Source organism: Lygodium microphyllum, chromosome 11 (genome assembly GCF_053477565.2).
Source record: "Lygodium microphyllum isolate KBCC chromosome 11, Lygodium_microphyllum_v1.1.10, whole genome shotgun sequence".
Classification (NCBI taxonomy): domain Eukaryota; kingdom Viridiplantae; phylum Streptophyta; class Polypodiopsida; order Schizaeales; family Lygodiaceae; genus Lygodium; species Lygodium microphyllum.
In genome coordinates, this window is record NC_141145.1 from 91,760,980 (window position 1) to 91,785,836 (window position 24,857).

At 41.0% G+C, this 24,857-nt stretch overlaps 1 protein-coding gene across 12 annotated transcripts in view; it reads right to left on the reverse strand.

Annotated features, from left to right (window-relative positions):
• Positions 1-24,857, reverse strand: part of HINT3 (histidine triad nucleotide-binding 3) — a 94,571-nt gene that overhangs the window by 37,184 nt on the left and 32,530 nt on the right. For 5 of the 12 annotated variants that reach the window (XR_015692368.1, XR_015692371.1, XM_087687834.1 and 2 more), the window contains 4 exons: positions 5,780-5,837; positions 5,607-5,673; positions 5,420-5,475; positions 5,095-5,148 (listed from right to left, as the gene is read on the reverse strand). Coding sequence is in view for 5 of the 12 variants with exons in the window: in XM_087687834.1 (XP_087543960.1) it covers positions 5,095-5,148; positions 5,420-5,475; positions 5,607-5,673; positions 5,780-5,837 (235 nt within the window). In the remaining 7 variants the exon portion in view is untranslated. Of the gene's footprint in view, positions 1-5,094; positions 5,211-5,419; positions 5,476-5,558; positions 5,674-5,779; positions 5,838-24,857 lie in introns of those variants that run through there. The other 7 variants (XR_015692369.1, XM_087687835.1, XR_015692374.1 and 4 more) reach the window with 4 other exon arrangements.

A 24,857-nucleotide genomic window follows, 5' to 3' on the forward strand; every position in this document is an offset into this window, starting at 1 on the left:
TCATGTAACATGAGGATTTGGCAGCAAAAACAGATCGGATGAAACAAAGCATGGAAGAGTTTGCTGCAAGGGAAGAAGAAAGGAAGCAAGAAGAGGAGCAACACCACACAGAGATGGAAACCATGACCGAAAAGTTGAGCCTTGAAAGAAAAGAGTAGGAGAGAATGAGCAGGGAATTGGAAGACTAGGAGCAGAGACTCATGGCCCTTGTACAAAGACAAGGAGAAAGTATGGAGGAGATGAAAACGAGAGCCGAAGAGTGGGCAAGCCAAAATGAACGAAGAGTGAAGACCTTGGCGTGTTGCCTGACTCTCATGGAAAAAAAGAAAGTCCTAGCAGAAAGCACAGCAGAGGTAACCCAAGTGGGCTTCAATACTCAACAACGAGCTTTCTTGAATACTCTGATGGATGCCACTCACACGGAGGAAGGGGAGTCCCTTAAGGTAGTAAAGAAAAAGCTAAGCATAGCACGTAGAGCTCTACAAGCAGGGCTACACATGCCACCACAACCCATTGCAATTGGGTTGAGCCTTCATGAACAACGCAAGTACCTGTTATAGCCTGGCCTAACCCCCTAGGAGATTGATGCATTGGGGTTTGTAGAGGAGGTACAACAAGAAGATCGCTAAAGGGATGAAGTTGAACTGCAATTTGACATGGGCAGATTCGAAGAAGAAGTGATCCCACAACCCCCTTCACCCCATTCTGAAGAACAACAGCAGTCAACAAACACATCTACGGAAAGAAAAACCGCCCTGAGGAAAAAGAAAAAGAAAAAGAAAATGGTGAAAGAAGCCAGGTAGAGATTAAGGGCCAAACCTATGGCACAGCCATCCGCACCTCTTCCACCATGCGGAGGTGACCTGCCGGCTAGCTTCCATGCAAAACTCGTAGTCTAGAAGAGACAAGAAAAAGAGAAATAAATTTTTAACTTCAGCTTCCTTCTTCCCAACCGCCTGCGTAAAGTCCTTCCCCTTAAAATAGTGAAAGAGGTGATCGGCATTGGAAACCGGCTAGGCTAACAATGGCTGGAAGAAAGAGAGAAGAATCCCACCCTCTGGGGCACCGAGGATACGGAGTATTGGCAAAATAAGGTTTTTAAAGTGCCTCGGTCTGTACCCGGATACAAGTGCCAGCCACTGTGGCGGAGACGCATTTGCCACAACAGTGTATTCTCCTGGATCGCTTTTTGTAATACCCTTCCCTCTGAGAGAAACAACCCCACCTTCATGGCACCTCCTCGTAGGATAGGAGTAGATTTTGATACAAACATCCATGGTCGCTACGACTTCCCCATCGTATATAACCCCGGTACTACTACCTTAGCCCAAGCCCTCACTTTCACCTCGGACAACCTAGATGCTACCATGACCCACTTCATTGCTGACTTCTCCTCCTTTCCCGATCCCGCCTTCATTAACACATGCAACTACCTTAGCCTATTAAAAGTCTTACTTAAGCAGGATCCCACCCCAACAGAACATGGTCTCCCCCCACTCTTTTTTTATCCTAGCGCCATACATAGCTGCGCAATGACCCGCCTAATGACGTGAGCCACCCTTCTACCTTCCTTCTGCCTAGCTATTCTCAAGGATATGAGTAACATGCCAATTTACCCACTGTAACCACCCATTTTTCTCCACCACCTCTCTCCATGTCTGCTTAAACCTTAAGGGTTACATGCAAAGCTGAAAATTTTTTAGTCACTCCAGTAAGTCCCCTTTCCCACCACATTCTGATGATGATAACTAGCAATTAGCTACTGCCTGAATCATGTAACTCAGCAAGCAAAAAAAAAATACAATAAAAGAAAAGAAACGCAAAGAAAAGAAAAGAGAATGCCAAACACAAAGACAGCAAATAAATAACAATGAAAGGAGCACACGACACGTGCAAACACAAGTCGCGGCACATAGCTCACACTCACTGTACCTAGGGGTCCTCAAGTTAGGCACGTCCGATGGCCTCAATCGGCCGGCTCCATTCTGAACCCCCTATCCCTTTTCAACTCCCCACTTCACGCTTAGGACACCTCAAGAGCAGGACATACCTAGGGAGGTAACACTCGCCTATGGTTAAACCTGTCACCATAAGCTACACACACCGCACCTCCCTTCGCACGAACGGGGTCCTCAAGTATGGGACATCACCCAGACTTGCTTGTGGTTAGACCCAGCTCCCCGTTCCACCAGCATGAGCCCAGAGCACTGCACGGTGAGGTAGACACTCCCCTTAGGTAGAGTACTTTCTCATTTCACGTACAACAAGATGCTGCAAACCACCAACTTTGGAGGTCCCTATCATCCACTCAACATACCTTGGGTTCTCCATCTAAATCATTACCAAAGCTTCCCAATCAACGGAGTCCACATGTGGCCCTATCATCACCCTACCAGCCACTTGCCCAAAGCCCACCCTTCCATAACAAAGAGCTCGAAGTGCCATGGGACTGGCACCTGTCTCGAAGGGGGGTAATGTTAACCTCAATTCGAGATGGCAGAAATATGAAGCAAAGAGCGAAAAAAAGACAGAAAATGAGTAAAGACGCAGAGGCGGCCCCTAAAGCTAAGTTGAGGCAAAAAACGCAATTCTAAATGGAAAACACCTCAAAAAACTCTAAAAACTCTTGTAAAAGAGCATTAGGCTCCCTCTTGTGCCATTTGTAAAAGAATAGACGGGAGAAGGCTTAAGACATGAGGTAAAAAGAGAGAAATAGGAAAAAGAACCTTGCTACAACCGCCGGTCATGTAAAAAGGAATGGGTGTCCATGGGATTTTAGGGCTTGTATATAAAATTCAAAAAGTGAATGGAAGCTCATTCTTTGGTGTGTGACTGACAAGAGTCCTCTCTTCTTCTCTTCACCTTACTTGTGTGTGTACTCTCGAGAGAGTGAGTGTGAGAGTGTGAGGAAGTGAGTGTATGGAAGTGAGGGATCGAGAAGGTGAAGCTCTTCGCAATCTCCTCTTCTCTTCTTCTCTTCTCTTCTCTTCTCTTTTCTCGCGCGCGCGCGGCTATGGTGGATGGAGCTCGATGGAGGAGGCTTGAGCTAGCATCTAGAATCGTGGAGCTACCGGTTTGTGTGAGAAAGGAGGCAACTCATTTCCGCATCAAGGTAAGCTCATTACACTCGTAGATTCGAAGGCGCGTCAGCTAGGTGAGAGATAGCCATTAGAGCTCGCTTGAAATGCTTGAAACAATAAGCGGTCCACGGGTCTTGGCGGTTGAGCGTGAGCTCCCTCCACAGTATGTCTAATAGGAAGAATGAGGAGGGAAAAGTGGGTAGGCAAAAACAGGCTGGGAGTGTCCAATGAGTGCCGATTGATACAAAGGCACGGGAACATGAATGTTTCCATAAGGTGCCAATGGAGGTGAAGGCACTAGGACACGAACGCCTTGTCCAAAGCTCGACTAGGGTCAAGGAGATCAAAGAGTATCAAGACTCACATAGGCACACCCACCATGTATTGGTCCAACCTAGCCACGCCATGGAAGAAGGTAAAATCCCTCCCAAACATAAAGTCACCATTCAAGTAAGTAGCTGAACAAAATTGACCAAGCCACAAAGAACATAGTAATCCTCTCTACATCCATCACCACTATCGATTGGATAGCAAGCTCACCATGGAAGAAGCATGAGTCATGAGACCATCTCATATGGATGGCATAGAGAAAGGGCAAAGCCACCGGAAGCCCATTCCAAGCTTGACAATGTACAATCTGTTGGGTAGGGAGCTTGATTATCCACGAGAGGTGATCAGCTACCTTGGTTTGGAGTCAACACTTAGGGCCTAATTCCAAGACCTCAACTTCCCAAGACATGTTCTATCTTGAGAACTGACAAGGATTTGTTTTGCAAGCAGCTTCAGCTCCATCAATGCCCCACCTAGGATTTAAAGGGGTGTTAGATGTACATGAGTATGTCATCTCTTAATTGTTAGCTCTATGGAGCTCTGACACTTTTAGGTCGTCTATGGTTGATTTGGCCATTTCAGTCTGTTGTGGCCAAATGTGTTCAGGCCGCCGGACACTTTTAAAACCACCTAGCCATTATGTCTACACTTAGGTTTTTCTATATATGGCCCTAGTGCTTTCTTCTTTCTTGCCTTTTGTCCCAAACATCACATGGTAGGTCTCCCCCCTATGCAAGGGATTTTGTGATCAACCTTGCTCATCATCATTCTAAGTTCTTCATCACCTTCATTTTTGCTATTGAGCATTGTTGTCTTTTATTCACATGTTCTTTCTTTTGTTGCTAATTTGATGAATGTGTACTATCACAATGTTCTAGCCCAACCGTGGGCCCATCAGAATCATAGGAAATTAGCACTGGCTGATCCTCTTGCACCAAATCTATCCATGGGATATCGATTCCATCATGTGAAATCAATCTCTCCTCATAGTGATATTTCTACAACTTTTAAAAGGATACGAGTTTAAATTCTCCAAATATTGTTACATTCTCTTCTTGCAGTGGTAAAAGGTTGTCTCCACAAATTAGGTGGATTAGATGCACATCAACATATTGTGAGTTCATTCTAGGTGGGCACTTATAAGGGGCGTCGATTGGCCACTGAGAAATATATAGAGACTCAAATACTCCCTCAAATAGGGGAAACCAAACAAAGTTTGAAATTATTATCACTCTGCAATTTAATAAAAATCCTTAAAAATCTGTGTAGTCGGGGGGAGTGTATAAGGGACCACCTCTTGCTTCCTTACCAAACGGTGTTGAGTCGAGATAGGTAGCGTGTTGATAGCACCATCTTTGAGTTTGCCCGTTTGTAAAAAGCATTCTAACAACCTTCTAATACATCTTCTCTCTTTCATTCTCAAAACTCTCTTCACTCTCTTTCCTTGAACCATGTCATGTCGTGTCGTGTTGTGACGTGCCGTGCCGTGCCGTGTCGTGTTGTGCTGTGACGTGTCATGTCGTGTTGTGCCAAAAGGAAGCTTGGGGATATTACTCTACACACTCTTGTGTGTTACACAAGGTGTAATGTTTAAAGTAGCATGTTTGGTTAAGTTGATTGTAACTTTTTAGTTAATTCCAAAACAGCTTAGAGATAATAATAAAGTGTTAGGATGGATATATACCTCAGATCTCCATAGGTTATCTCCTAGCTTCCTTGGTATGATATGAAAATGAGTCTGAAACACCCAGTGACTAGTGGTAAACATGCAGCAGTACAAAACCCTAGACACTGAAATTGCTGAATGGAACACAGAATGTCAGATACTGTGAAAGCAATGATTCCAGATACATTATGAGAAGGAAAATTAGAAAGTGATTACAAAACCCTAGACACTGAAATTGCTGAATGGCACACAGAATGTCAGATAATGTGAAAGCAAGGATTCCAGATACATTATGAGAAGGAAAATTAGAAAGTGATTATGAGCTGAAAATATAACAACTTACATGAAGTACCACCTGACCTGCTGCTTTGCCACTATTCACAAGTAGATTGAAAGAATCTGCATAAAAAGCATTCTCTTCAGCCAACTATAACCAACCATTTAAGCTGGCTTTTGCATTAAGAATACATCATATCTTATACCAAAAAATGACTTTTGTCATTAATTTCACATCAGAGGTAGAGGTAAACCACAATTAGTAGCTTCCATGATAGCCATGCTTATGTGAGGTACTATGGCACACATTGCTGCAGCAACCTGCACGAGAGGCCAAAAAGTATTGGAAGGCAGTAAAACCAGTATTAAGCTGTTAAAGAAATGTATTGTCTGAGACAAGTTTAACTTAGTAAAATTATTTGCAAACCTCGGGAGGAGTAAGCTCCAATGAAGGAAAGTGTGCCTTGGGGATTATCAGTGAATGCCTGCAAGTCGAAGAAATCTCTGTTGTGAAGATTACAAAGAGTATACAGTACAACTACAGCATTAAACAGAACTTGTAAGGAACTAATAGCCACAAATTCAATATCTTTTCATTCATCAATCATCAGGATTACAAAAATATATATATCTGCAATATGATTTTCCATTCTGTTCATCAAATGATAGGTTGGTCATTTTACAAAGCTTTCTTTACATTCCCGTAACGGTGGTGATCCACAACCACAATGCCTAAAATAATGCACCGTGAACTTCTTGAAAAGACATCATTTGACAGAAGACATTTGACAATGCACTGTTTTTGCAATATAAAGCAATGGTGGATATACACTATAAAAAGATGGTGACAGCACTATCTTGCCCTATAAAGCAATGGGGTGCACATGGTTGCTGAGTTAAATAATCACATACAAATTTGTCTAGATCATACTGCAGGGAACATTTTAACCTCAAAATGGCCTGGAGGGTGAGGAGTGAGTGGACATATCAAAACATGGTAAGCAGCTATCAAAAACTGGCAATATACATCACACTGGTAGAGTGTCAAGCACATTGTGACGTCCAGCTATTTGCTGATAAAGATTATGACTTGGTTGCAAAATGTGACACAAACCACCTGTAGTAATTGAAACATTATTGCAACAGCAAGATGATGAATGGAGAAAGTATCATAGCAATTGATACCTACGAGGCAAGGTATGCAATTGAAAGGTCATCATGGAAGTGTCAATCCAATGGAATTTGGACAACCAAGCATGGATGCAATCATGGGGCAGCCAAGATACTTTGGTGGTAGCACTATTTTTCATGCAATGGTTGGTCAAGGACCACATATAGGAATGTATGGCACAACTCCCTATGATATGCAACAATATATGCATGGAATGCAAGGCCCAATATACTCGAGTATAGTTGGCAATATGCATAACCCTACGTATGGCAACATTGGTTTGATGCCTAGGGCACAAAGTGATATGTTTGGTAATACATTTGCACCCCCAACTGCTTATGGGCTCAAGGAATGAGTGCTAATCATGCAAATGCTTCTTTAGATGTTGTTTATGATGTAAATACAAAAAATGCAACCTTCTTGCAATAGCCAGTGTATGACAACTACACTCCCATAGGAGCAGCAAAAGAGTATGATGAGAGAAAAAGGGGTGATGTTTGAGTCCTTCAATGGTGCACAAGATAGGCTGAAAGCTTTGGCTTTTATTCAATTGTTTAACACACCTATTTAGGGGGAAACTTTACCGAATCCTCTAAGATTCAAAAGGCAACCGCTCTCTTGAAGGGGAATGCATTGCAATGGTGGTCCATGCTCTTAATGCAAGGTAGAACACCCTCAACATGGGTACAACTCAAGCAAATGATTTCGTCAAATTGGTTGACTAGTACCTTTGAGATGGACAACATGACAACTTGGAATAAGCTAGATGCAAAAGAATGCGAGAACTTGGAGTAATACAATAAGAAGTTTTGGGATGCTTTGCTGCCAGTAACTTCTTACCATTCAATTCTTCTGCATGAGCAAGTGGAAAAGTATGTATGTGGGCAGTTTGAAGGAATTAGGCATTTTTGCATTAAATCAACCATGTCTAGCATGTCTCAGATCATATAGATTATTGCTATAGCTGATGCATTGCCACATGGGAAAGTTTCGAGCTTCCAAGAAAGTGGGGAGAAGCTGAATAAAAAATTGTCAGAGGTTGAGAAAAGGGGCAGATCTGAAAATCAACTTGAAAAGAGATCAAAACAACAAAGAAAGGGCTGGAAATCCCTTGCACAATGTCAGGAATTAATGGCTGCAAATAAATGCTTCGTTTGTGAATAGAAGGGCCACATTGCTAAGGACTGTCCCAATAGGCAGCAAGTTGGAAATATTAAAAAATCAGGGAGATCCCAAGGATAAGAAGCCCAAAACATCTATTGCATTGGTACCAGATAGTATTAATGGTCAGCCCAATGATGATGCTAGGTAAATTCTGTTTACATGAAATCTTATTTTTCGAGCACCTTGTATTGGTTGATGATATTTGTAAGGACCCTGCAAAGGTCGCGAGACAATCTGTTCATAGCCACCTTTCAAGAATGTACATGAGATCTACAGCTTCTTGAGTCTATGTTCCTATTATAAGAAGTATGTACGCAGTTTAGCTAAAATTGTATCTCCAATGCATGCTTTGCAAAAAAAAGAATGTAACACTTGGATGGATAGCAATGGAAATTTCAACACTTCACAAGTTAAAAGAAAAGATGACCTCAAATCATGTGCTTGTGTTTCCCAATCTAAAAAAGTCATTTGTGGTTCGCTATTATACATGTGGAAACAACATTGGGACTATTGTAATGTAGGATGGCCGAGTTGTGGCTTACGAGCGCTATCTTCTCCAGGGTGTAGAGAGGAATTTGCAAGTCTATGAGAAAGAGCTCTTGGTTGTAATCCATACACTATCTACATGGAAACACTACTTGTTAGGGGCTAATTTCATGGTGCAAACAAATCATCAAACATTGAGGTACTTTCTGATACAAACAAAATTGTCAAAGAAGCATATGAGATGGGCAAACTTCCTTTCTATATTTTATTTTCAAATTGTGCGCGTTGATGGTAAAAACACAGTTGTAAACGATACACTATCACATAAGCCTCACATTCAACTATCAGTATGGTTTATCACACTGAGTTGGATGCCATGAAGAATAAGTATGTTGTTGATTCGGACTTTGCCAATGTATGTGTTAACTTTGCAATTGCCAGAGGCATGAGCACTTTGTGATTAGAGATGGGTTTGTAATGATGCATGGAAGACTATGTATCACAAAGCACTCAAGACCTAGAGTGATCATTGAGAGTCATGCTTCTCCTTATGTAGGGCATAGAGGGATTGATGTTGGACTCAAAGCACTGGAGCATTTCTTTTATTGGCTAGTTTTGAGGGCATAGAGGGATTGATACTGGAGTCAAAGCAGTGGAGCATTTCTTTTATTGGCTAGTTTTGAGGCATGATATAGAGGAGTTTGTTAGGACATGTATTGTATGTCAAACAGTGAAGCATGATAGGCAAAAAATGCCGGGCAAAATGCCATCAAGGGACAATTGCGGGAATCATAAGGCAAAGGTTTGTTATGAGGACGTGAATTTTTAGATACTTTGCTTTTGCTAGAGACATTTGATTAATTTAATAATCAAATGTGCAATGTTGTGACGCATATGTGATATGCAAGCAAATATTTCATGGTAACAAGCCAAGGAAGCCAAGGAAGCAACGGGTGTCAAAAGCAAAAGTTGTAACAAGTTATGTGAGCTTGGTTATGGGTGACAATTCGTATCAATTTGGCACTATGACAATTAATTGGCTAATAAGTGTTAGTAGTGACACTAGGGACTAGGCATTAATAATTTTTTAATGCGTGTCCAAGGGTAAATTAAGCCTGGGGACTACTTGGGGTTGCAAATGCTTTAGCCAATTAAATTGTGAATGGGCACATCTCATTTTGAGCAAGGTCAGAAGGGCTGAAATTTATTTTGAAATTTAATCAATTCTGAAAATTAATTGAATGTCTAGAAATTGCTAGAAAATGGGAGTAGAAGGCTGTATGGAAATTCAGGATTTTCTCTCTCCTTAGTATAGTCTCACCTTCTCCAACCCATTCTCTGACAATCTCAGCTAATCTCAGCCATTTGAAGGAGTTCTCAGCCAGATTTGGTGGGCAGCAACAAAATTTCTACTAGAAACCCTAGTTTATAGCAGAAATTAGGGGTTATCAAGCACATTGGCACCCGTGCCAGTAATTAGGGGCATCAAAGATAGATCAGCAAACTAGAATTCAAGCAATTGCCAAATATTTCAGATGCTAGCCCATCCAATTTGATTTGGGGCAGCATTTGGCCAGCCAAGGGTCTGATTTGTACAAGTCCTGGGTGAAGATCAAGGGGCGAATCGCCCGAAAGTCTTGCTGATCATTTATGACAGCAAACGGCTTCTAGATCAGCAGAGAAGCTTAAGAAGTCTCACTTGTAATCCATCCAATTGCAATACAAGTTAACGAAATACCAAAAGAGCCACCAATTTTGGGGCCAATAGGGTGTCCAATGTCCAAAATTGTAGGGTGAAGTGTGCATTTCAATTTTGTGGATTTGTTAATTGCTGTAATTAAGTGCTTTATCAGGTTTTCACTACCCTCTCCAAGAAGGAAAGGTGGTTTCAGCCCACATGAACACAAGCCCCACATGGAATCATCTGCCCTTGTGGGCCCATAGTTACACGAAACGCCGTTTCTGGCGTTTTACAAACGCTACAACGTTTCTAGAAACGGAAACACCCAAGAAACGGCGTTTCTACAGACTCCGATTCGGGGCAAAACTTTGGCCCGAACATGAGCGCCCCCAGACTCCCACATTCCACTTGACTTTTCACTTGCCTACGTTTCTTCTCTCCACTCTGTCGGGCCTACTCCTTTGTCGATTGAGGACTCCAGAGCCACACACACACACAACACACACACACACATACTCTCTCTCTCCCTCTTTTTTTTTCGTAAAACACACACTCTCTCTCTCTTTTTTTTTTTTCGTAAAAGGTTCACTCTCTCTCTCTCTCTCTCTCTCTCTCTCTCTCTCTCTCTCTCTCTCTCTCTCTCTCAAATTTCTATGGTTGTAGGTTGTAGCCTGTGAATCGTGATTCTAATTTGTGAAGCTGTGACCATCTCACGCTGCAGCCTAATGCTCTCTTGGGTGATTGTGTCTTATCATTTATGTTTATGGTCATTGACTGAGGACTCAGTGGACCGTCACCCGTGGTGTTTTATGGATCATTAGTTATCAACTTATCTTTTATACTCTTGTATCTTTTTTTCACGATTCATAAATATGAGCCAGCCTCCAAGTGTTTTTGTGATTCATGTATATCTATTATCATGTTACATGTAAATTGTAATGATCTAATCTTTAAAGTGTGATCTATGAATATCTTTAGAGTGTGCTTGGCACTTACCAATTCAAAGTTTAAGTATATTATATGAATCCTGATGTATCTTTCGATTTTGAAAATTGGTGCAGGCTATAGGTAACAGGTTATAGAAGTTAGGATTTAGGACCTCCGACCTAGTATGATAGTGTCAAATTTCAATGTCAATAATCAACTGTATGTTAATCATGTATGTCAAGTATTTCTCGATCAAGTAACAAGTGTGCCTTATTGTCATCTATTATCTATATTATATATTAAATCGGGGTTACATATTTCCTTGTATCCTCGTTTCCAAGTTTCTTCCTCGAGACGAAACTCCATTTCCCCACTATTTCTGTTTCGTTGTTTTCGAAACTCCAAGTAACTATGTGTGGGCCACAAACTTGCTGCCACTTGCTTGTAGACGGCCTACACAGGTTCTCAGCTACTTCCAATGGCCTCCTGAACACTTGAGGGCTGCTCTTTGACAACCTCTAATGGCTAGGCTGATCACCAATGGTGGGAAAATTGCAGCAATAGCTCTCTCTTTTCTTCTCCTTTGGGATCATGTATTAAGAGAGACCCACTCTTGTTGGATAGAGAGACTCACATTGGGCAGGTAATGTGAAGTCCAAACACTTTACTGCAGGTTTTGCTTTCTCCCTTGGATCGAGCACTATCTCATGGAGCAATAGGAAGCATCCCAATGTGGCATTACCTTCTACAGAGGTAAAATACTGAGCACTCTATTCTACCACTCATGCGGCAATTTGTCTTTGCCAATTGTTGGTAGAGATTGGCCTTCCACAAATAGAACCCACTCAACTATGCATGGATAACCAAAGTCTCTTAGCTTTGGTGAAGAACCCTCTATTTCATACTTGCAAGAAGCACATAAGGTTCAATACCATTTTGTACAAGAGTAGATCATAGATTCTAAGTTAAATGGTGACCTATTGCTCCTCAAAGAAAATGCAATGAACCTCTTTGGGGCTAGCCAAGCTCTTTCAACATCCAATGAAAATACACAATCTCACAAGTCGTAGAAGATGCCACTCAATGCTCAACCTCTGTAGATGATAGGACAACCATCGACTGCACCTTGCCACTCCATGAAACAGCAACTGCACCAATTAGAAAGCAGAAGCCTATAGTCAATCGTAGAAGACCACATCACCACCCAATCTAAATCTATCCATCCTTGCAACACCAAACTAGTGTCTCCTGTACCTATGGAATAGATCATGCCAAGGTCAAAAGTTCCATAAGAAAGCATAGAACCCGCAAGGTAGCTTGCCAATGAACCTTCTTGGGCACATTCATGAACCCTGCAAGCAAATCAATTGGAAAGCAAAGATCAATCCAAATATTGAGGAGACAAATCAAAGAATCAATCAATTGTCGTCAATAGCAACAAGCCTAGTGGCCGGAAATTTTGCAAAGACTAAATCCTTCCAATTTGGATCCATAGAAGTGGAGATATGTTGTTATGCTGACATCGAAAATGCAGTCAAAAGATCCTACACATACCAATGTTGGTAGAGAAAGACCCCCCTCTCACTCTGCCATATCCAATGACCCAACAAGAAATGCAAAAGGCCGATGTCTATCATCTCAAACTTCTTATGAAGGGTATCCTTGGTCTATTGGACCATTCGCGCATGGTCACCTATCATATGAGGTCATCCTCATATAGCACGAACACCACGCACCCTCTTTCTAGTAAAGAGTGGACATATAGATTTCAATCGTTAGTCCTCCAATACCCCAACTTCTCCCACATGAAAGTGTCAATCTTTCAATTCCACACAAGAAGCTTGTTTAAGGCCATAGAGAGCCTTCTTCAACTTGCACACCTTACCATATGAAGATGAGAGCCTAGGAGGATGCTTAACATAGATCTTCTTCTTTAAATCTCCATTCAAAAATGTTGATTTTACATCCAGCTTGTGGACCACCCACCAAAAATGGCCGGCTAGAGCAAGAACGGTGCAAATGATGACTACCCATGTGATAGGAGTAAAAGTGACATCAAAGTCTACACTTGGCTTTTAAGCAAAATCTTTGGCCACCAAGCAAGCCTTATGTTTGTCCACCATACCATCGCTGAGATAATTCATTTAAACTCTTAAAGACACACTTCACTCCAATCACTAATCCAACCTAAGCAAAAGATCTTGAGCGTCGCTTCGCTCTATAGTCTCTAATTCCTATTCCATGGCCTCCCATCAATGATCATACTTCAAAGCCCCTCCAACCGATGTAGGTTCCAATCCTACCAAGGTGGTTTCATACGTTTAGTACAATACGTTCAATACGTGCAAATGTACAATATGGAATATACACAAAAAATTCAAGAATAAAATACGTTATTTTGTACATTCATTAAAAAAATACATGTAATTAGGGTTTAGCAGCAACATTCGGAAGCGTGCCAAAAATTGGAAGCTCCAAGACTTGGATTCAACAAGGCTGATGGTGAATTTCAGCTGAATTCAGATGGAGGACTAGCCAGCCATTGAATTTGGGGCATTTCCATCGTCTATGAAGTGGATGAAGGCCAATTGAGTGCCTGAATCAAGGGGCAAAATAGATTGAAGACTTGCTGGTCACTTTGGACAGCAAGGGGAGTTGAAATACCGAAAGGGATTGGGAGAACCCCATTGTAAATCAACTTTTTCTTCAATAAAGCTAAAGAAATACTAAAAGGGGCGCCAATTTTGGGGCCAATCGGATGTGCATTGTCCAAGATCAGTAGGTAAATTTGTATTTTCAGATTTGCATTTATTGTTTGCTGTTGTAAGTAAGTTGTAATCAGGGATTTACCACCCTGTCCGAGGAGGAAGGCTGGTTTTAGGACCATTCAAGACAAAATCCATACAATGCTCTCACATGCTAGATTACCTCATGGATTTTGAGCAAAGGCTATTATGACAATCATACACTTGATTAATCAATCATCAGATAGGTCTTTGGAGAGATAAGTCCCTCATGAAGCGTGGTCAAGCAAGCCACCTTCATATGCTCACTTGAGAGTGTTTGGTTACAAGGCATTTGTGCACATTCGCAAGGAAGAATGCAGCGAACTCGAGCCAAATTCCTGTAAATGTATTTCCTTACGATATGGTGAGGGTGAAATGGGATATAAGTTATGGGATCCCAAAAAAAAAAAAAACTGTCGTAGCAATGATGTTATCTTCCAAGAAGATCGCATACACAAACAACATGAAAAGACTAAGTCAGAGGGGTTGTATTCCGAGAGGATGTACCAATAGGACAGCAAATAATGCCCACTAGATAGCAACAAATACCTGCTATAAATGGCCCTAAAAATGCAGAGATTGATGCTGAAAATGATTAACAATATATTTCCTATGATGTACCACAATTTAAGCAAGAACAGATGCCTTTGGAATAACCAAAACCAGCTGTACAGCACGCTATACCTCTGTTAATGCAGATTTGTAGGCCAAACAGCCCACAAATCGTGATCATTGGGTCCGTAGGTCGATCAGAATGCAAAGACAACCAGATAGGTTTGTTCCCGATGTCAATTATGTGGCTGATTATGTCATGTGGACTGATTGTGGTGAGCCGTCATGCTTCCAAGAAGCAATGGATAGAAAAGACAGCAAGAAATGGCACATAGTACCCCGAAACAGCATTTCGGGGCTCCCGAAACGGACCGGCCATTTCAGACCGAAACGGAAATGGCAGACCGGCGTTTCAGCATCCTGCGGTCCGCTTCGAGCACTCTAGCTCCCGCCGCCGTGGCCGTCTCCTCCTCCTCCTCTTCTTCTTCGTCTTCTTCGTTCTCTTCCTCTTCCTCTTTCTCTTCTTCCTCTTCCTCCTCCTCTTTCTCTTCTTCGTCGTCCTCTTTTTCTTCTTCTTCTTCTTCATTCTCTTCCTCTTCCTCTTCCTCTTTCTCTTCCTCTTCTTCCTCTTCTTTTTCTTGTTCTTCCTCTTCTTCTTATTCTCTTTCTTCTTCTTCTTCTCCCCATTACCTAAAGGCTAATCATGGTGCCGGATCCATATTGGAGACACTCACTCCAATCAAGGGATATGAGGGCTCCGATGGATCAAAGAAGTGGTTGTGCAACTATTCTGGATTGGAGAAATCGGGGTGTGTAACACGCATAAAAGACCACTTGGAAGTTGGCATGCGTTCCCAACAAAGACATCAGGCCTTGTTGTCCAGACTATAGTTGCCAGTTGTTAATTGATGTTAATACTTATTACTCAGTAGTTACTAGAGTCTAGAGACTAGTACACAGTGATCAGTGCTCACTGGACTTTGGAGTTTTAAATGATTATTCACATGACGTAGTTACATGTATCATTGTATCTTGATTTCACTTATTATGCATCTTGATTATTGTTTCATTGTTCTTGATGTCAGTCTCCACTGTTCTTGATGTCAGTCTTCACTGCTCTTTAGATCATAGATGATTCATGAGTCATAAATTATAATTCATTTGTTGCCTTAAGTTTTGAAAATTGAGTCTTAATGGTGTTAAGCTATCTTAAGTTTCAACCATTGAGTCTTGACTCTTCAATCTTTACTCGTGAGTCGTGACATGTGTAATGAATCATGATTTCAATCATATGATATAGACTGAAAAGTTTTGTATGAAATTTGGGTACATGTTATTGTAGACATTGATATATTTACATACCCAAATAATACTGTATTTATTTTAGTGTACAATCCGAAACGCCGTATTCCCGTTTGCAAAATTTGGTCGAAACTCCAAAACTCCGGTTTTTCCCATTTTCGTTTCCCCTGTTTCTGAAACTCCCCCGTACTATGAAATGGCATAAGGCTATACTGTCACAGATGAAATCTCTCATGAAAAATGGCACTTAAGATTTGGTGCATTTGCCTAAAGGACAGAAAGTGCTACCATGCAAATGGGTTTACAAAATGAAAGTCACTTCTAGTTCTTTGCCAAAGTACAAGGCACAACTGGTTGCTAAAGAATACAAGCAAGAACGTGGAATTGATTTTGATTAAATCTTTTCTCCTGTAGTCAAAATGACTACTTTGCGAAGCATTTTGGGCTTGGTTGCATCTGAAGATACGAAACTCATATAGATGGATGTAAAACAGCTTTTTTACATGGTAATCTACATGAGGAGATCTTGTGCATTTGCTTTGGAAAGAAAAAGTCATTTGTAATTGGCTTCGCGGATACAGACTATACTAGTCATCCTGACTGTAGGAAGTTTAGTTTAGGATATATGCTCGCGTTCATAAGGGGAGCGATCTCTTGGATATCCACACTGTAGAAGTGTGTTGCATTATCTACTACAAAGACAAAGTATATGGCTGCCACTGAGACATGCAAGGAGGCTTTATGGCTTTCACATGTGGTGAGAAAACTTAACATTGCCACCAGATGATGGGGATTGGATACATAGTATGCGGGAGTTTCGAAAACGGGGGAAACATAAATGGAAAAAACTGGAGTTTTAGAGTTTCAGAGTTTTGGCTAATTTTTGGAAACGGAAAAACGGTGTTTCAGAATATACACTAAAATAATTACAGTATTATATGAGTATATAAATATATCAATGCCTACAACAACATGTATCCAAATTTCATACAAAACTTTGAGTCTTCATGTCATATGATTGAAATCATGATTCATTACACATGTCACAACTCATAAGTGAAGATTGAGGAGTCAAGACTCAATGGTTGAAACTTAAGATAGCTGAGCACAACAAAATGACTCAATTTTCAAAATTTAAGGCAACGAAATAAATTATAATTTATGACTTATGAATCATCTATGATCTAAAGAGCAATAAAAACTGACATCAAGAACAATGGAGACTGACATGAACAACAATGGAACAAGAATCAAGGTGCATAATAAGTGAAATCAAGATATAGTAATATATGTAACTATATCATGTGAATAATCTGTCAAAACTCCAAAGTCCAGTGATGAGCACTAAGCACTGATAGTATGTACTAGTCTCTAGACTCTGGTAACTACTAACTAATAAGTATCAACATTAATGAACAACTGCCAACTGTAGTTTGGACTCTACAATGGTAAACTAATTTCTATATATCACGGGCATGACTCATCCGGACTCTCAAAATCTATGCACCGTCTCCTTGTCCGACTCCGAGAACCCTGATCGAGAAGTTGATGAAGCAACCTCAGCCTTAAACTCTGGCTCTGACTCTATCTGTGATACACGACCACGTGTGGCCCTCACTATAACCCTCCTCTGTGCAGCACGAGTCTCATGCACCGGTACCAATAGCTCCTCATAGAGCATTGAGTAGATATTTTGCTCCTCCTATGTTATTAACGGGATGTTACGCACCTTCTCTATATCATTCTTGTCAACATTCACCTACAAAAATCGACGAGATAAAAATATATCATATGAGAGGAGATTCAACATGTTCAATATTTATACATTACACAATTTGCAATCCAACTTCCAAGCAATATTAAGTGTCAAGGTTAAAAAGTTAATTATAGATAATACTAATCATTACCAATTTATCTATGAAGGCTCAATGAACAAAGCGGTCCTCTCAAGAAACTAGAGATTGCAATGGCAAAACACTAGATACTCCAACTAGGTAATTGTGAGCTTATTTCTCTTTTTGGTGTGAAAGAAAGCCCACGTACTCCAGATTCTTCTCAGCATGTCATAAACTACAATCTTGCAAGAGGACCCAAATGACAATGTGTTTCTATTCAGATTTAAAAGATTGAGGTTCAGTAATTAGCAATTACTAATATGCAAGCCGTAAAATCAACATTTGAGTGGACAATAGATTATAGAACATGTTATCTAGGTTGCATAATGTATTAGATAATCAAGATTCAAAATATAAAAGTCACCAGTCACATACCAAAGTAGAAGCACAATTGTCATATTTCTCCCACCAAGAGATAGGCTAAAGTTGTGTCTCTCAAAGCCTAGCTCCGCATCAGCCAAAATGAAAAGAATGATTGCGGAATGCTAGCAAATCATCCTCTACTCTCCTCATCGTATGTATATCATCCCTTGTGAGACGTTTTATGTACTCCATGAAGCCTTTCTCTAACTCCTCGCTAGTGTATTGCTCCTTGCTACGCTAAAAGGGATGCAAGACATGTGCAACAGTATGGATTGGTTTATGGAACCAATCCCATCGTGCATTTCACACTGAACGAATCTCATCAATCCTTCAAAGCAAAGGATAATGGATCATAGATAAAATAAGTTAAAAACTTAGAAGTTAGAATAATGATCAATCATCAAGGAGTCATTAATACTAAATAATTACATGTATAAAAATTAAACAAAAACTTACTTGTCTTGGAGCAAAAAGTTGTTGCGAAGCAAGGCCTTGCTAATTTTATCCATATACTCATATAGAAGGCCCAAGGTACTCCCTCCATATTAGTGATGCACAATACATTGTAAATAGAAATGAGACTTTTCACCAATGCCTCTACCTCAACCCACCAACTCTCATTTAAAATATTGCGCCTAAATGCAAGAGCCTTTGGAGACTCTCTCTCACTCCATATGAGTCATTCCTAGCATACAATGATCAGTATCAAATTTAAACGGACCTATATCAACCTCTCTAATACAATAAACCATAGTTACCTGAAACGGGGAACGAGAACGAGAACAAGACCCCCTAGAATGGGGGGAACGTCCAAGGTGAGGGAACGGGAACAGGGGGAAACAGCACATGTCTTAAGTGCCCCAAATATGCCCTGCATGACCAAGTTGCCCCAAAGAATGTCCCTCTAATTGCCCCAATATCCCTCAATGCTCCAAATTGACCCGAATGTCTCAAAATTGACTCCATTACTCCCACAGCTCCAAATTGCTCTAAATTGCCTCAATTATTCTCGTTTTCCTTAAAATTAGACAATATAAATGTATGATTACCTTGGAATTGAGAATAGACTGAAATTTGATTGTGATTTGTAAAAGTTTATAATGCATCAAATTTGAGCTTTGCATGGACTCTTAATTGACTTATGGGTCATCTTGACACTTTGAATATTCAATGAGAGAGAGAGAGAGAGAGAGAGAGATTAGTGTATGCACATTAAGCAATGGAGATAGGTGAATATATGGTAAAAGGAATGTGATACAAGCAAAAAGAAAAAATGTGAAAAAATGTAAATTTTTTGTCAACAAGCTTGGAACGGCCGTTCCAAACAGGGAATGGCAGGGAACGGCCCAGGAAATGGCACGGAACGTTTCTTGGCCGTTTCACCTCCTCAAGGATCTGGAACGCATTAATCCATTCCTACAGGTCAGAACAGATATTCCCTGTTTCTAAGCAATAAACATATAAGCAAATCTAGTGGTAGAGGACTTCAATAGCTCAAGTGTGCTATTGAAGTGTGCAAATCTAGTGGTAGAGGGCTTCAATAGCTCAAGTGTGCTATTGGCTCAAGACATGCTTATGATGAATTGCCTCTTCTTTACAAATCTTACCATGCTTGTTGCCGTATTAAAAATGTCATCCATCCAAGATATTTGCCTAACATCTTCAATAAGCAAGTTAAGGCAATGGAATGTACATGGAGTTCATACTATGCTAGGAAACTCCTCCTCAAACATACGTTCCATAGACACACAATTGCTTCCATTATCTATCACCACCTGCACCACATTTTGGACTCCTACGTCCATGATGACTTGTCACATGTACTCCTAAATGAAAGCTCCTACAATGGTAAGACCTTGAGCAAAGGCATCGATGGCCTTAATGAACATGGTGCCTTTACATGAAGACACTCAAAACATTGAAAACATTCCTTTGGCGCATATCTGACAATCCATCACATAATATTGTGCATCCATATTTCGGCCATGTCTCCTTCAAGGGCTCTAATTGAGCCTCTATGGATACTTTCTCCTTTCGCAGCTCCCATATGCATAATGCATCCGCGGATGGGCCTTTCCACTCATACTCTATACGGCTCATTGCCTTGATTCTCTTCTTCCATTGATATGTAGGGGCCACATTGAAAGGGATAGCGCATTGAATAAATAAACGATGGAAGGAGCCCTTTTGCCCACCAAGATGGCAACAGGGTCTTTTTTGCACTTAGACCCAATACGAATATGGATGCACTTTTTTTTTTGGGCCACTGGCGCCTCCAATTTGGCTAGCACTACTAGGCCCACTAGCCTCTCCTTGCCCCACTTGTGCTTCATTAGCCCGATATAGTGTTGAATGAGAGGATTCATCCTCTTCTAGCTCAATATCCATACGCTTTTCGCATCGAAGATGCAAACTTACCGTTGCTTCTGTCGGCATATTTGCGCAAGGCCCAATGTCTTTGTTCGGAACGGATGGCAAGTGGTATTTCATGCACGTTACACTCTCCGATTTCTCCAATCCACAATAGTTGCACAGTCACTTTTTTGATTCACTGAAGCCCTCGTGTACCTTGATTGGAGTGACATGCCTTGAATATGGATCTGACACCATGATTTGATGATTAGCCTTTACATAATGGATTATGGTAAGTGGAGGAGGAAGAGAAGGAGGAGGAAGAGGAGGAGGAGGAGGAGGAGGAGGAGGAGGAGGCGGCGGTGGCGGCTGCGGGCCGCAGGAGCTAGAGTGTGCCGCCTAAGCTGGAGACTAGAATGTGGGCACTACGGACAAGAATCGCGAATTGAACACGATCAGCCCTTGCATAACCCAGCCCAAAACAGACCACAGGATGCCGAGACGGTAGTCTACCATTTCCATTCTAGTTCAAAACGGCATGTCTGTTTTGGCAACCCCGAAACATCATTTCGAGGTACTATGGTTGGATATTATATGTGTATTTCAGCTTTGTACAGACATAGACTTAGCTTATCTTTCCTCTACCTTCAAACACATTGCCTTTAGGTGGAAGGTTGTTGGGAATAAAGGGTCACCGTTGTCGGAGGGGTTTATGTCAAAAGGTCGAATCCACCAGGGATCAAAGATAGAAGATGGAAGAGAAGAAAAAGAATAGATAAGACCTCGATTCTCGCGTACTTGACAACACTTCCACATCCCACCATCTATCTACCCTCCATTCTCTACATCTCCTAGTATATTGTTAGGAAAACTGCTACCCTTTAACATTGTACCTTACACATACCCCTGCTTTACCACCCGACCCTCCCACATGGCCTTTCAAATGCAAGGATATCCATCCTCTACTTATGGACTATTGTCACACATACCTTGGATCACTCCTATGCAGTGATTTCCATCCTCTACTCCCTGTGTCCCTATCCCTCCACCATCATCTCCTCATGTGGTTACCATACCCATACACCATATGCCCATTCCCAAATTTAAATCCATTGTGCATACTTCTTACATGCATAGTGGGCACTCTGGGATTACTTCCCAAGTGTACTCCACTCCCCCACTCTATCCCCCCTATCCACCCTACCCCCATTATACACCTTATCCATCTCCTACCACTATCACTCCTATTGCAACAGCCAAGAATGTCTTCATGAATAAGACTTGTTTTAATTGACCGAATTTCACCACTTGGCCAAACTTTATGCAACAAGTCCTTGAATCTCAAGGACTTTGGGACCTTGTCATCGGTCTATAGCCTATGCCGGACCCTTGATTAGCTCACCCTGATCTCATTCATCAATGGGGAGCCCACAATGCCATAACCAATGTTGAGTTGATACAAGGGTTGCTTCTTGAGTTCCACTCTAAATTATAGCATTTTCCCTCACATCTAAGCATTGGGTTTAGTCAAATTGGTGATGGCAAATATACAAGGATCGAGATAAGAGTGCAGATTAGGTTTAGTGCAACATTCAGCGTAGAGAGAGTGCGCAAAAAGAGTGAGAGCACGACACTCAAAGTTTTTTGGTACAATGACAAGATGTGTCACATTAGGTTTTGATAATATATATAAAGTACAAGTGTAAGGATACGTGCACACCCGAACACCATGAAAGGCACGGTGAGTCTTTATTCCCAACAACCTCCCACCTAAAGGCAACGTGCCTGAAGGTAGAGAAAAGAATCAGCTAAGTCTATGTATATACAAAGCTGAAATACACATATACTATCCAACCCCCATCATCTAGTGGCAATGAGCAAACCGCTCTGCTGGAAGACCCTTCGTAAAAAGATCTGCAAGGTTATCATTTGTATGTACCTTGACAAGCTCAATGCTCTTACTATTAAGTATATCCCTGATAAAATGATATTGCACCTATATATGCTTTGTCTTTGCATAAAAGACAGAATTCTATGCTAGCATGATAGCACTCTGATTCTCATAATGGAGGATAGGAATCTCTGTAGTACTAAGCTCTCTCACCAAACATGAAAGCCATAGAGCCCATTTGCATGTCTCAGTGATGGCAGCCACATACTCTGCCTCTGTACTAAACAATGCAACACACTTTTGCAGCCTAGATATCCAAGAGACTCCTTCCCCTGTGAACATGAGAACATATCCTAAAGTTGACTTCCTACAATCGGAATGACCAGCATAGCCTGCATCCATGAAGCCAACAACATATGACTTTTGCTTACCAAAGCAGATACACAAATCATTCGTGCCCTTAAGGTATCTCATGATACCCTTCACTGCTTCCCAATGCTTTTGCCAAGATATGCCATGTACCTACTAACTACTCCCATCACAAATGCAATGTCAGGACGTGTAGCAACCATAGCGTACATCAAGCTACCAACAGCTGAAGCATAAGGAATCCTGGCCATCTCAACATTTCCATCATCAAATGTAGGGTTGTCATCTACACTAAGTTTCACATATGGAGACAATGGTACACCAATGGCTTTCCCCCCCTCCATATTGAAAAGTTGCAAAACCTTGGTAACATACTCCTGCTGTGACAAATAGAGAAGACCCTTCGATCTCTCCCTGAGTATACGCATGCCAAGAATGTGATTGGCCTCACCAAGATCCTTTATATCAAAGCTATTGTGTAAGCTTTGCTTCAAGGAGTCCAAGGCATGAACATCCTTGCCTACAATCAACATGTCATTCACATACAAAACCAAGAGAGTAAGGCTTACCATCTACTGCCTTCTTGGTGTATAAGTAGTGGTCAACTTAAGAGCGATGGAATTCCTAAGATAGCATAAATGTATCAAATGTATAACACCATTATTGTGGTGCTTGTTTCAGCCCATACAAACTCTTGTTGAGTTTGCATACCATGTGTGTGTTCTTTCCCCCTTTGTAACAAAACCCTTAGGCTGCTACGTATAGATCTCCTCATGCAGATCACCATGTAAGAAAGTTGTTTTTAAATCCATCTATATGAGTTACATATCTTCAGATGCAACCAAGCCCAAAATGGTTCACAAAGTAGTCATTTTGACTACAGGAGAAAATATTTCATCAAAATTAATTCCATGTTCTTACTTGTATTCTTTAGCAACCAGTCATGCCATGTACTTTGGCAAAGAACCACAAGTGACTTTCATTTTGTAAACCCATTTGCATGGTAGCATTTTTTGCCCTTTCGGCAAATGCACCAAATCCTAAGTGCCAATTTTCATGAGAGATTCCATCTCTGACAACATAGCCTTATACCATTTCTTGCTATCTTTTCTATCCATTGCTTCCTGGAAGCATGACGGCTCACCACAATCAGTGAACATGATCCAATGATCAAGATTTGCTAGCTATTCACCTTGCAAATCTCCATTAACAGCTTGCTATTCTAAAGGTTCAGCATGTTGTATAGCTAGTTCTAGTCATTCCTCCAAAGCCATCAGTTCTTACTGAATTAGTAGTACATCATGGGCAATATCTTGCTAATTATTTTTGGCAATTTTCCTTGCATTTTCAAGGACATTTACAGCAAGTATTTGCTGTTGTCTAGTAGGCATCCTTTGATGTCCTATCCGTACATCCTTCCAGGATACAACCCTTCTAACCTCCTTTGTCTTTTCAAGCCATTTGTGCATGCGATCTTTAAGTCCTAAAAGGCTTTGGACACATTTTCCCCACCATTGTCAGAGCAAAGACACTTTAATGTCTTGCTAGTCTGATTTTCAGCAAGTGCCATGAATTTTTTAAATTTATCCAAGGCATCATCTTTACGACGGATTGGATAAACCCATACTTTGTGTGGCATCATCAAAAAAAGTAATGAAATACTTATTTTCCCCTAGAGATAACCCTAGTATCTGACATACATCTGAATGTACCAACAAGGGTAAAGACTTTAGAAAAAGAGATTTCTTATGTGACGTTTGAGTATGCTTACCATAAATACAATGATCACACTTTTCAAAATCAATGTACCTCAAAGATGGCAAATAACCCAAGCGAGCAAACACTTCCATTCCAGTTTGACTCGTGTCCCAACCGGCTATGCCACAAAGAAACACTTGGCTACTAGGTTATGGTGGCTACATGGTCACGCATGCTAGATACATGCAAAGGATACAAAGTATCACTTTTGGAGCCCTCGGCAACAATGTGAGAGCCCTTACAAATTTTTCATTTGCTTTCTCCAAAGGTGGTTTGATAGCTTTCATCATCTAGCTGCCCTATGCTTATCAAGCTCTTCTTGAGCTGAGGTACATGCCTCACATTATGCAAAACAAACACGGAGCCACGCTAAAATTCCAATTTCACACTGCCAATGCCTGCAATTTTACATACATAGGCACTCCACGACTGATTACAGTTGTTCCAAGGACAAATACATCACATTACATGAGAAGTCCCAAATTTTAGTTGCAATTTCTACTGTAAATGCACCCACGGGCACAAAATTTGACACGTACGGTCAAAAGCCCCAAAATTTTTGTGCTCAAAGCATCAACCATACATCTGCATTGTCTCTGACATGAATAGAATAGGCCAATTTTGCCAAAATAGAGCAATTTCAGTAAAACCCCCAAATTTTTTCAAGTGCTAGATGTCCAAATTGCATGGAATTAAACCCGCATGTGCATAAAATGACCAAATGGTGCACAAATTTCGCCCAAACAGCAAAAGCCCCAAATTGCACAGGGTCCAATGGGTCTAATGTGCATCAATGTCGAGAAATTGA